Genomic DNA, 13902 nt, shown 5'->3' on the forward strand with positions numbered 1-13902 from the left:
CTGGGCACGTGAATGCTATGTCTCACATCCTATTTATTAATAGTTATTTCTCAGTGCTCTTTGCCTTCTTTTTTTATCCTTTTATTTTTTTAATGTTTGATCTTGTTTGGAAGGAGGAAATGGGAACTATGGAAAGATCAACATTAACTTGAGTCTTCTAACACCTCTGTAATGGTGATTTCATTTCCTCAGGCACAGGTCTAACCCTCAAAATATCTCCTCGAGGGAAACAAACACTAAATGCCAAATAAAGCTGCAAACCAAACCAAAATCCCCAAAATACCTGACAAGCCATGCTGCCAATCCTTGTCAGGAAGTTCCTCAGTTTGTGACACCAGGATTTGAAACAGGGTCTTTTGTACCTCATGGTTAGCACCATGCTTTAAAAACCAACCTGTCACTGGGAAGAGGTTATAAAGACCTATTGGTGATATAAATTTTAGTTTGTAATGTGCCAAAGGATCTAATGCCCTCAACTGCTTCTGGGAGTAGCTTTTCTGGGACAGCCATGGATGGAGCAGACTGAGTCCAGGAAGGGTCAACAGCCAACCCAGGGCAGGATTGGACACTAAGCAGTTAAGAAAGTTGATGGTAGAAAGGCAATTGGTACCTGTAATGGCCTTGCTTCCTGGGGATCCAGAATTTGGAGCGCGGAACATCTGGGATTGGGATGCGGGTGGGACACCAGAGGGGGTGCGGTGCAGGAGGGTAGAACATCGGTTTATTGAGGCCGGTGTTTTTTTGCTGGATTGGTTCGCCTGTGTCTTCACTGCCACGAAGAGTGGAGATCGAGAGAACTCTGGATATGAACACTCAGAACTAGTGCCTGGACAGTCAGTCAGCTCCCAGACCCTGTGCCTTCGAGGAGGGTCGCTTTCTAACAGCCACGCTCGTGAAGCCCCTGCACAGGGACCCGCAGCAGCCGTGGATCCACCGATCCCACCTAACAAAACCAGTTTCCCCACTCCCCCAAGGGGAGAGATTCCTGAAGTTGTTAGTTCCCTTCCACACCTTTAACTGCAACGTGACCAACCCATTCCTCCTCCAGCAGGAATCACCTCATCCTTCCAGGAGGACTGTTTGATTGCCACAGCCTGGCTGGGTGTACCTGATGTCTGCCCTCATGCCCGTGTGTGTAAGAGTATGAATTTGGGGAGCAGGTTTCTAATGTGATACTCAGAGCTCTGAACAGGGAGGAGTTTACACCTTTTTTATTTGAGCCTTGCATAAATGCTAGAGATCTCCAGCCACATTCCTTGTCTCATTAACCAAAGGAAAGAGGGCTGTTGGTAATGGAAGGGAATTAGGAGACATAGTTCTCATCCTGCAAGTCAGGAAAGGCCTTTTGGTCCCCATCTCTAGATGAGTACTGGTGACACGTGGAGAAATTCTGAATTTTACTGGGATAAACTCTTTGAATGTATCTACATTTGGGTCTCTGCAATGCAGTGAGGATCACCAGGAATTTTCAATGCCAAAAGTCAAATGAAAAACCTTTGGGAGGACAGCCCATTGTCTAGGCCGCATGGATTAAAAAAACAACAATGACAAAAAAGGAGAAACAAAATACCAACCCCCTTCATTCCCCAGTGGCTTCTTCCATGGAAATTTGGATGTGGCTCCTGAAGCCCAGGTCCCACTCCAACCATCCGCCATAAAGAATCACTAACAAACAAGGTACCTATAACTCACAGCCCAAGCTCAGTATGAGGAGTTTCTAGAGAGGGATATTTCAGGACGCCTGAGGTTGGCTGGACAGCTCTAGTGTCTGTCCAACTTATACAGGATAATTCAGAAATACTTATCTGCACTGAGCAGTTCTCCCTCACAGACTGCCATGGCAGCACAACAGCCTGACTCTGGAACAGCTGAGAAAAGTCACCCGGAGTGGGACTGGATGCTCATTTCCCAAATCCCATGAGACATCATAGACCTCAAATGTGAACTGCTCTCATCTTCCCTGTCAGCAGCACTGCAGAGTGAGGGTGGGAACATTCAAAGCAGCTTGCAAAAAGCTACTCAAAAGAAAAGTTTTTTGTTTCACTTGATCTGATACACAGCTCCAAGGTGACATTTCTGTAAATGTTAGTGCACTTCTGCAGGAGATTTTGCACTAGGTTTTCTCATAGTTTCGGTCAAGATACTTCTCCTCTGCTTGGTCTCTGGCCACTGGAATAGGCAAGAAGTTTGCTTTTGCTTCCTATACTTCAATCTCCATGGATAATCCTCCTCTGGTTGCTGCCAAACTGCCACCAAAAACGTAGTCCAATATGACAATTCCCTGTTTACATGTCATCTAGTTTCCCAAGAGGCCCATTCCCACCAGTTGTTGCTTTATTTCTTGTCCATACCAAGAGAAGCAGCAATCAGCCAACTATTCAGAAACAAAGAGCATCATCACGAATCTTCTGTGGTCCAGACACTGCTCTCCAAGATCCGAAGAAAAAAGCCTCAATGCTATGAAGACCTTCAAAATTAGTTCTTCTTCCTACCAACTCAAGCAAACAGCATGTCTTTAAATTCAGCTCCAGAGAGAAGGCTGCTCCACCTGATATGAGACAGAGACAGAGTTGGAGCCAGCAAGGCATGACAGACAAAAGAATATTAGTTCTAGCAGCTGGATGATGATAATAAGTCACTGAAAAATAAATTTTAGTCTTCAGGTGACATTTTAGTCAAATGACAAATTCCTTGTGAAGACTAAGCAACCCAGCCAGCAATGATCATGGAGCTCCTTGAAAAGTCCTCTTCACTGTGGAACTCGCTGCCTCAGGCTAAAGAAAAGCCAAATTCAAGATATTTACAAAAATGAAAACACTGAGTTGCTGAATGGTTACAAAAACCTCCTGCCTCAAAATCTGCAGGTAGACAGCAAGACTGGGGACAGCATAGTACACAGTCCCGTAACTGCTGCAATGAAGTTATCTCAGAAAGCATCTGAGAGATGCCCCAGTTGAGGCTGGCACACTGGAGAAGGGAAGGCAGGAGAGGAGTCACCTAGAGATCAATCCCACTGAATGACCTCCAGTCACTTGGTAAACTGAGTCTTCTGTGCTACAGCTGTCCAGAACGGCAGGGCCTGTGCCAAAGAATACAGGGGATACAGGTGATACTGAAAAGATGGGGGAATCTGCCTTGGAAGCAGGAAAAAGAGCTTGTTCATCACCATTCTCACTTGTGATGGCTGTAGGAAAGCTCCCAGGGCAACAGCGTAGCTAAAAAGACTGAGGTACTTTGGGTGTGCGTTCAGGGCACTTTCAAAGGGGATCAGGAAGATAATGTCAGCTCTTCGTGTTCCCAGTGCCCTTCAGTGGTTACCGGAGGTGAGACTATTCCAATGAGAAGGCAGGAAGATAACTAAAGGCCAAGAACAGCAGTAGAAACGTCAAACAACTCCTTTGGCGTAACTGGGAGGTCAGGCACTGTGAAGGGACTTGACAGCAGGTTAAACACAGGTCTAGCAAGGACAGAAATTTGGTACCTTAGTCCTCCTTCACCCAGCACAGAAAGTTATAAATAGGATTCAGTGCCTGAAAGCTACAGCTGGATATTTTTAGTCTTAATTTAGTGAGGGTAGTAATTCATCAAAATAATTACCTTAAGAGGTTGCTGTATCTTCTGTCACACTTAACGGCGAGATTAGATGTCTCTCTAAACCACATGTGAGCAACTAAATCAAGGCAATCCTATAGCATGTGTTACTCCAGTCAATCCAGATACACCAGTGGTCCCTCATGGCTTTCCTGTCTTTGGTAAGACCTTCAAGACGTCCTCTGTGAACAGGAAGCTGCGACAGTGGAGTAGAAAATCTGGCAGACATTTCAATGTGTCTCCTCTAAAGGTACATAAATCCACACTATCGTGATGCACCACCACAACGGAACAGAGACCAGATTGTCTCAGTAAATTCCCTTTTCCCAGGTAAAAATTCTGGCTGATAATTTGTGTATCACATTTTTTTCATAAAGATCTTGTCAGGATGGGAAGGAACCATTCGGATGGTTCAGATGGAATTACACCATCACCTCTGGAGAAAAACTGGTCTTTAATGAATATGATGGAACGTGATTCTTTAACAATGGATCGGAATTCAACATGCTGAACTGAAACCTCTGCTATTGGAAACAGGTCTTTCCACGGAAAAAGCCCTGTGCTCAAACATATCAAATTCTTAATGCCCTTCTTTATACATATAAACAAATATTGCCAGTGGAACGCGTTGCTAAGGCACCGTGGGATCAGAGTGGGAAAAACATCCAAACTCACAGATTTCACTCACTGAAATGGAGGAAGCAGAGACACACCATTCCACTGGAATGTGGATCTGTTTTTTTCTTGCTGAAGCAAGACCTGTGTTGAAACTAGACATGGTACCAAAAAGGATCCCTTTCCCTTAGAGAAAAAGCCACGGTGGCAGCTGCCTTTAAGCACTTTGGATGAAAAAAATTATATCCAGTGTCCTTCATGATAAGAAAAGTAACTGAGCAGAGGGGCTTGTTGAACCTTCTCGAGCACCCTGGGTGTCAGGGTGGGCATAGGTCTGTCTGTCCCCTGTGGAGCCAAGTTTAATCATGGGGCAGGGCCTTTGAGAGCTGGGAACCATCCCCCAGCCCCTTGAGAGGTGAGCAGGGCAGGACCAGCAACGACAGCCAGGTTCAACCCAGAGTCCAAATCATCAGGAAGTTCATGGCCACGAGATGCGCCTGTCGTCAAGCTGGGAAGTCAATCCACGGGTCAGCAGCAGGATCAGCTCTGGTGAGGATAACCAGGGCCAGACACAGACCAGCAACCCTTAGGGAGGTCCAGAGTGATGAGACAGGGTTGACATCAAGCTAGGCAGGCAGTCTGTGGGTTGGGGTACAGACCGATGGCATCCAGGGGCATGTCTACAACTGACCTGGAGACCAACATCCTTCAGTGCAGCTCGAGCAGGAACCGATGATCCAGAGCTGACCTGAAACAGAGGCTCTGAATGTGGGCAGACGCCCCGTGTGAGACTGGTCAGGGTCATTAAGACCTGTTAGCACACTCAGGGCCCTGACATCAGCTTATATTTTCATCCAGGAAGCAAACGACATGCATAGCTGGGAAGGTTTTAGTGCTATCACCACGTATTTGCATGACCATGGAGTCCGTTGCCTCATCTGCAGTTACCAGAAGAGGATGCGCTGAGTGCACACTCCTGAGCCTGGACTTACCAAGCTAAAAACCACTCTTGGTGGCTTTTCTAAGCAGTCCACGTCCCAAACGCATGAGATTTTCTTTGCACATCATCTAAAAGCAATCACAATAGCCCAGCCATCTGCAGATTTGGTAAATCAGTTCTGTCTTACAGAGCAGACAGAGTCTGGAGGAGGTTAGAAAGAAACCTCTGAGCCATCCCCCTCTGCACCTCCCTTCAGTGACATTTCTAAAACTGGGACAATGAATGTGCCTACAGTCCACTTTTTTTGGAAACAGCCTCTGACACCCTTCTCAGAAAGAGTGAATAGGCTGACAGAAACAGCATAAGAATATGTATTTTAAAAGAATAACAGCCCAGTTCTAAGCATATCAAAAAGCCCCTACTCCTCTTTAACAAAAGGGAACTTTGAAAGGAGACGTTTGGCATTAACAATTCCAGGGAGCCCCAGAGCAGAGCTCTTTTCCACACAGCAGGTATCCAGAAGCACTGGCCAAAAACGAGTCCTTGTTTTAGCCCATTTTCAATAATTTTTTATCCATTATCACAGAAAACCAGAAAGACAGGCTCCAGAAGGGAAGCTTGCACTCACGACCCAGAAAGCTGAAGTGTTTCCTTACCCGCTCCCACTACAGCTATTTTTCATCATTTACCTTATAACCACAAGAACAAAAATAGGGTAAAAACAGTCTCAGCTTCACTTGACTTCTAGGGCACGAGAAAAGCCAGTTATGCTTTTTAAAAGTCAAGTGTTTACAGCTGCCTCACAGGACCTTGGTTTATTGGAAGAGCAGAGTGTGAGCACCAGAAAGGTGGGAGGATGTCCTGGCCAGCCTGCCTGGGGAGCTAGTCATGCCCTCTCCTGTGTGCTCATCAGGGCTAATGGTTTGTCATTGTAAATCATAAATCTTACTGGTCACGGGAACTAGGAGAGGAGAAAAAAAAGGTTAAAAAAAAAAAAAAGAAAAGTTTATGGGGAGGGGGTTAAACCTTATGAAAATAATATCCTGATCTGTCCTAAGTGTCCTCAAAGACATTTGCTGAAAGGACTGGAAACCCAGTTTATGGGGAGGGGGTTAAACCTTATGAAAATAATATCCTGATCTGTCCTAAGTGTCCTCAAAGTTAAAGACATTTGCTGAAAGGACTGGAAACCCATCTGCACATCCCAGTGACTGCTGGGCTAGTCTGCAGCAGGGGCAGCTTCTTTTGCTTTCACAAAGGTTACTGCAGAAATCACGGTGCAAGAACAGCTTCAACCCCAGGATTCAAAAGAATGTGCCTCTTCCTCCTCTAAAATCAGCTTCTGGTAGTTAAAAAGTGGGCACCAGGACCTCGCCGCCGCTCTGTACTGGGAGAAGGGCAGAATCTGTGTGGACCATTGGTATCTGCAGTCAGACCTGCAGGGCCCACCTTGAGTAAATACCTCTCAGAGAAAAACAGTTGTGGTTTTCTTTTCATGCTGGATAACATAGACTGGAACCAGCAGCTCCAGCCTATTACTACTGATGGCTGGGAGGGTGCAGAGATATCCATAGTGATAAATCCCCTGGAAATGGGAAGCTAAGAATCTGTTATTGCTGATCACAGATTCGGTGCAGTCCTTACAGCCCACTGCTCCTGAGCCACCTGTACAGGGGTGGAGCAGAGACACCAACGCCTTAGTGTCTGAGGGCCCATCCATGTGAGATTGACCTACTGCTGATCACCACCAACAGCTTTTCTGAGGACCTGAAAACACCTGAATTAAGAGGTGGAGTTTGTGGGTGCAGGGATGTTCAGGAATAACTGTTATGTGTGCGATCATAAGCACTGGGTTTGTTCCCTTGGGCAGGTGGGAGATAGTAAGACTTAAATTTGTGATGATGGCGGTAGAGATATTTTATGTTCATTCAGATCACACCTTCTACTGTGATCTTGGTCTACCTCCATACTCCAGAGAACCTGCATGGCAGCTGCCAGGAGCCACCAAGCCTCAACCACTTTAAAAGTGACAGTCTGGTGGACTGTGTTCCCAATTTATTTCTATATATGTGTAAAACGAAAGCTGCCTTATTGTAATAACTGAAAGCCTAACTAAAGCAGAATTTGGTGAGGAAGGAGTGTGCACTCCCTCTGCTGGCCATGGATGAGCAGCTAAAAAACCCACTAAGCTCATGAGCTCAGCTCATCTATCCTCATCATCGGCCAAAACACTGGCAGCTGGACATGGGCAAAGAGCAACCCCAAGGGCTCACAGCGGTGGGATCACAATAAAGCACAGGCAAATGCTACGGACGAAGCATGACGTTCAGGAGTAAAGCTCTTCTCTGCATACTTTGAAAGCATGCAAACCCAGCATGTATACAGAATTTCTCTCAACTATTTTACTACAGTTTTGCACTAAATTACACTTAATTGCTCATTAAAACCTCCCCTTTGTCTGGGGAGTGCAGACCGTAGTGGCCCTCCAGCGTGCGGATGGTGGTGCTGCGCAGTACGCTGAGACCTGCCTTCCCTAGAGCTCCCTGAAATAAATATTTTATTGCCTGTGATTTAGTAGCAAGCTGCCAAGGTAATATACATGATTTTGAAAACCAGCTTTAACTCACTGTCTGAAATAATTTCTCAGAAGCTCATAAGAAAGATACTTCTTCCCTCACGTGTACGTTCACTTAGTATTTACGGGAGTCTAAAAATGTTGTGCATCACTTTGTTATGTGCACTGCAGGTACCAGAACCTTCAGTTAAACAACAAAATAAAATATCAAACCCCCAAGGACCCTACACAGAATTGCCTGGACTTTGGTAACACCTAGCGGTACCAGTGTCCCTCTGAGAGGAGATTCCAGCTCAGCTTTAGAGTGCCCTGGTCAGCACCTGATCTATGTCCTGCCAATGGCCACCCCACAGGACCAGTGGAAGGATCCCCAAGAACGAGACTCTCTCCTGCCACCAACCACTGTAAATCAGCGTCTGCAATGAGATAGATCTCCAGAGGGATACTCACTAATAGGTGCATGCAGTGCCACGTGTTCTTGGTAGGGAGTGTAGTACTTGTACTGCTTGCCACAGAATTCACAGGTGTAATTGCCAGTTTCTGTGAAGATGAAACAAACACCAAGATGAGAAAGGAGTGCAGCACCCTCTCACGCACATCTCCGGCTTCCCAACTTTTTACGTAGAAACTGGCCAGGTGGCAAAAACTAGAGAATATTCCTCGTGTTTGGAACTTATCTGCCCTGTAATTCCCATGTCATCTTGCCCAACAAAAGAAACAGTTACAGCCAGTGTCCACAGTGATGGACCTTGCATAAAAAGTACAACAGAACTGAAGATTATCCCAAAATAATAGAGGAGATTATCCCAAAATTACAGCCAAGTAAGCACGCGAAACGAAGAGAGAATCCATTTCTGAAGTCAGATGACACAGTTTTGTCTTCTGGTTACACACCATCTGTACTGTGTGGACAACTGAAACAGTCAAACTAAAAAACAAGTGGGCAAGTGTAAGTCTTAACGACAGAGCTTTCACACTGGATTGTGGATTTCTCTTGCAGGAGGAGGGGCTTTTCTGCAATGACTGTGCTAATTCCTGCTTTGGGACTACTTGAAATAATAAAGTGGTGAAACCATACACTGACACCTCCTGCTCCTGCCAGCGGGATGAATTGTTTCCAAAATGGGGAATTCAGAGAAATGCCTCAACAAAGTCTGTCCTCTCTTTGTTTCCCTCTGATCTGTCTGACGAACCCACCATGAAGGCAGTGGGAATGCAATCACCTGCCAACTCTGCCAATGCACCTTAAGACACTCTTTAATCGCTGCCAGCTTGCTCTGCTCCTGAACCTCTTTCCTCTTCTCTTTGTAGAGCCCTTGAACATCACAAAGCTGCATTTCTTAGGGCCAGGGTTGCTGGTATTTGGTGTTCATTTGAACCTAAATGTATCTTTCAGTACCCCTAAGGTCCCAACACCTGTGCATAACACAGTGCTTTCTGGTTTTCCCAGAAGCAGTCCAGCTGATGCCAGATTTGAAACCATTGTACTGTCTCTTTCATGTTTGAAGCTGTATAATAATAACAACTCATACTTGGACCAATCTTCTGGAACGGTTCCGGCTCCTCCTCCTTCACTTCATCTGCTGCTATGACGGCCTGGTCATAGGGGTCTGCAAGAGAACAGAACCAGCAAGAGAGCTGACAACCCCCTCAGGTTTTCCTCCTACAGCTGCACGGGCACTGAACGCTCCTGCATCTGTAATGACATTTCGATCTGTAACAAGATTTCAAGACAGGAATTATAAACCAAATGACCCCTCTGTCTGACCTGTCCCTCCTCCTCCTCAGGTGCCCCAGGTAGTTATTACCCCCCGTTTCAGCCCAGTATCATGCCTTGTAGGTATATAGTGTTTAAAAAATACAGAGAAAGACTGAACAAACTCATTGCAAAGCCTGAGTCATATTTTCTGATTTTCTTCCAGTACATCTCCTATCTAATGATGTTACACTATCTGAAAGTGGGCACAGTAACGCAGTCTGTGAGCAAGCCACCTAACAAATACTGAGCAGTAACCTTCTACCACCTACTAGCACAGCTAGCACCAAATCAGAACCCAACCCATTTTAAAAAATAATTTCATTTATGCCTTGAACAATTCACTAAATCACCAGAGACATAAAACAGCTGTTTCTTTGATCTTCAAAAGCCTGATCAAGTGTATGTACAACAAAAGCCTGGTATCTAGTAGGGCTGGGCATCAACCTACTGGCTGTACTCTTTGGGAGAGGGAGAGAGAGGCTCCTCTCCCACTGCAATCGGTGACAAAACTCCTTACAAATGTAGAATCAGACCTGCTGTGCTTGAATTACTGAATGTCTGAAAAGGTTTGTGAAATAAAGCACATGAAGGATCTCAGCTTACCTGCCCGGTTTTCTGGGGCCCCTTCCACACTAAAAACTAACATAGAATAGAAGAAGGAGGGGAAGAAACAAAAGAGAAATTAAATCCTCTTAAATGGCCTTGTTTTCCTCCTGTATTCCACGCATCGCTTCATAGAATAAACAGAATAAACCAGGCTTTGTGCCCCAGTCCCTCCTCTTCCCAGCAGCATCCACACAGGACTATTTGAGCATGCCCAGCCCTAATACACACAAATTCTCAAGGCCTTTCTTCTGCCGCTGACAGAAGCCCACGTGAAGTTCAGACACAAAGTGGCCTCACACTTGTGTTTGCTGCAACACAACCAGTCCCTTGGAGGGACCGAGACAAACAGTGTCCTTGCGAGACATGCGTGGAGGAAGCAGTTTCCAAAGCCCTCTGGTAACCTCTAGGCAGAGCTCCCTGAACCATAGCTACAAAGACACATTTCTGACAGGAGCAGACATGTCCATCTCACAGTGACTTTCAGTTCCAGTAATTCAATTTTGGCTCCCCATGGGAGAAAGGAAGCTTGCAGTTGTGTGCTCTAAGAGAACACTGGCTGATCTTAGAAAATGTTTTGATGTCCACGTGCTCCAGTTAAAAACAGCAATTTTTTCAACACCACGTATTGTGAAAAACCATTTGCTTTTCCAAGAGAGTCCAGCCATTCAAAACCTTCTGCTTTCCAAGCAGGGACTTTCCAAAACTGCCAGGGCTTCCTCCACGGCCAAGTGAGGAGTGACATGGACAGGCTGGTAGCATACGCAGCGAGGGTTTGGAGCATCTGTGGGCTCTGAGTTGAGAAGCTTTAGATGCCTAGTTAAGAGCATGCAGGCAAGCCAAAGACAGTATGTTGTTGCTTCTATTTCCCCAATGTGAAAAAAAGAAACACTGCTTTGGGATGAGGGTGCCTGCTTCTGCCCGAGTGTCACCAGCCTAGGCCGCTTCTACATGCACAGAGGAAAAATTGGCCTGTAACGTCCAGTGAGAACTGCAGTCAGTTCCCCACCACAGCGATGAACAAGAACAAAACAACATTTCTCAATTCTGAAATGTGGTTTCTCACAGAGGAGCGCGTTGAGAACAAACCTGTGAGGTAAAAAAAAACCAAAAGGCAAGCAACTCTTGCCCAGTGAGTAGCCAGACCGACAGTTCACCTTGAGGCCCTCGGATTTTAGCACACCCGTCCCATCCACCATCCTTCAGCCAGATGGGACTGCAGGGACCGCAGGGCCCGGCAGAGGGTGTTCTTTGGATGCAGGCGGAGAGAATCGAGCGCAGCAAACTCCTTCCTGCAGCGCCTGCAGGCCGGGCCTCCCCTGGCAGAGGGGAGCGGGCCACGCTGGGCAACAGCCTGTACAGCACGGGCCACACCGTCCTGCAGAACCACACTCTGTCTCTCCCAAGGACCTCTCATTCTAATTTGGGCGTCTGAGTGTCAAAACAGTACTCACCATCCACGGCATGTAGGTCTCTGTGCTCTTGGAAGCAGCTATAATATTTATATTTTTTCCCACAAATGTCACACGTGTACCTAAAATTGTCTGTAGGAAGAAGAAAACAGGCCACTTTAGAAACTCTTAGGTAAAAGGCAAGCACTCCACACAACGCTGCTCAGTCAGACACCCCTTGCAGATATTTATCCCATTCATCCCACATGCTCTTTCGAATGTCTGTGGCACGCAGACAACCACTGCTTCACATTGTCCCCCTGTGCCCCACGCTGTACGGTTTAGAACAGATTCTGATTTGTTGTTTCCTATTCAGCCCTGTTCTCCAGCACGGCCTCTGTGAGACCTCGCAGCAATGATGACACAGAGCAGCAGGCCCTGCTGAAACCTCCTTTGGAAGTTCAGGGCTCCAGTAGGCAAGGACTGGTCAGGATGGGGACAAACTGGCAGAACTAAACACAGAGCCAAGGCATGAGCTGTTGGAAGTCAAACTCTGCATTTGCCACCTACGACACGGGTGGCACTTGGGTCTCGTGCTGCTCTCGCTGATTGCTAACTCCATCCAACATCCCCTACGGGCATGTTACAACAATCAAAACCAGAGAGAACCAACAATCTGAAACACACAGGACAGGAAGGTGCTCAGTGAACAGGAGAATTGCTGGAGCCTGGTTTCATGTACCTTGCACCCTCCCCTTCACCCCAGCAAGAACAGACCCCGCTCACCACAGCCAGGGGAAGAGAGATGCAAGAAGATAGAGATGCTCATGAATTCATTTTGGTCTGGCTGGGGACAAGGGACCCCTTTGGCTCAGCTCTCACATTAGTGTAAGAGGAGTAATTTGCTTGTCAACTTGGTGGGGTTTTGCCACCATCTGATACCTGACACACAGCTCGGGGTACAGACTGACACCCATGAGCAGTCGCCCCACTGCAACTCACAGCTCTGCCCTTGTCAGCCCACCACCAGCCCACTGCAACACATCCGCTGGTGTAGCCACAAAGGATCTCAAAACTAACGTGTTTTACTTCAGAACAGGAGCCAGCTGGGAGTGCACACATCAGCTACCATGGCTCCACAAGGAGCTGCCATTTGGCAAGGTCCCCTGCAGGAGCTCAGTGGTCTGTAGCCATCCACAAACAGAGAACTTAAAGCCTTAGTTTTACCTCTTTCACACAGTGTTCAAACACACCAGAGTATCCACATTAAGTAAGCTTCTTTTTTACTTCTCAAAATTTTATTTTTTAAATAAAATGAGTATTTTAAGCTAGTATCCATCAGTACAGTCTGATCGCTCACTTGGGTTCACTACTGCAGCCCATCAGTATATGGGACTTCAACACTAAATGAAGAACCACTTTCTGCCCCTTTATTCTGCTTGGCAGAATGAAAGTAGAAGCTATGGTCATCTATAAAAGAAAAATGCCAAATACAAAAGGTGTTAAACAGCTGGGCACTGGAACTTTATTTCTGCTACCAAAAAATATTTGGATGTTAATCAGAGCACAGCAATGCTAAGCTAGATCTGAGGGGTTTTAAAAGGCTTAGGCTGAACAAGTGAGACAGAGCCCAGGTGTATATACTGAGATGAAAAGGATTCACTGCTGCAGACAGTGCTGTGCTTAAGGAAGAGCAGGAGGAAAAGAAAAATGCAGCTGTGAGAACATTCAAGTGATAAAAGCACCCAGTAGGTCACATTTAACTGTTTCATTATAAAATCTTATGCAGTCTCCTTCTGTGGCCCATACAACGGCGCTGAGGGGCTCAGGCTACTCTGGGCCCTTTTCAACAACAAAGAGAATCTAACGATACTAGTGAGTATCTGTCTGTCTGTTGAAAAAAAACCCAAAAAACAAAACAGCCAATTATTAGCAGAAAAAATTCATAACGTGTCATCAGTTATCAGTCTCACATTGCTGGGCGTCCCCAGGACAAGAAACCAACCTCCTTTTTGAAGTGTAACGAGCCACACGGTAGATGAACCGAAGACTAATCCTTCAGAGGAGTACCAAACTCCAAGCACTTCCAGTATCTCCATTTAGAGAAGGAAGACTATTATGGCCTTAGTTTGGAAGAGAAGTGCTCAATAAATAAGGACACTTGTTAGAACAGAATAAAACTAAGCTCTGGTGGGGTAAGATTGTGGGGTCTCACTGTCAGCAGCAGAGGGTTGAGCAGCAAATGGGTCCAGTCACTGCCTCCCCCGGCAGCGTGGGGAAAAGGGAAACAGGACAGAGTAGCAGCGCAGGAGCGTAGGGCTCTGCCTGTTCTGTTGGGGGATGGTCATCCCTAAGGAAGAACGACCTCCAGAGGGTACAGTGAAACAAGTCGTTATGAGAAGTAAGATTTTGTTCCAGCTGGTCCTGG

General features: G+C 46.3%; 1 protein-coding gene across 10 annotated transcripts in view; it reads right to left on the minus strand.

Annotated features, from left to right (window-relative positions):
• The window catches only part of ZNF618 (zinc finger protein 618), a 93621-nt gene that overhangs the window by 30258 nt on the left and 49461 nt on the right, over positions 1 to 13902 (minus strand). For 9 of the 10 annotated variants that reach the window (XM_014949774.1, XM_014949772.1, XM_014949771.1 and 6 more), the window contains 4 exons: positions 11538 to 11627; positions 9254 to 9331; positions 8172 to 8261; positions 611 to 799 (listed from right to left, as the gene is read on the minus strand). In XM_014949774.1, the coding sequence (XP_014805260.1) occupies positions 611 to 799; positions 8172 to 8261; positions 9254 to 9331; positions 11538 to 11627 (447 nt within the window). The remainder of the gene's footprint in view (positions 1 to 610; positions 800 to 8171; positions 8262 to 9253; positions 9332 to 11537; positions 11628 to 13902) is intronic. The other variant, XM_014949777.1, reaches the window with a different exon arrangement.

Source organism: Calidris pugnax, unplaced genomic scaffold (genome assembly GCF_001431845.1).
Source record: "Calidris pugnax isolate Ruff unplaced genomic scaffold, ASM143184v1 scaffold192, whole genome shotgun sequence".
NCBI classification, from domain to species: domain Eukaryota; kingdom Metazoa; phylum Chordata; class Aves; order Charadriiformes; family Scolopacidae; genus Calidris; species Calidris pugnax.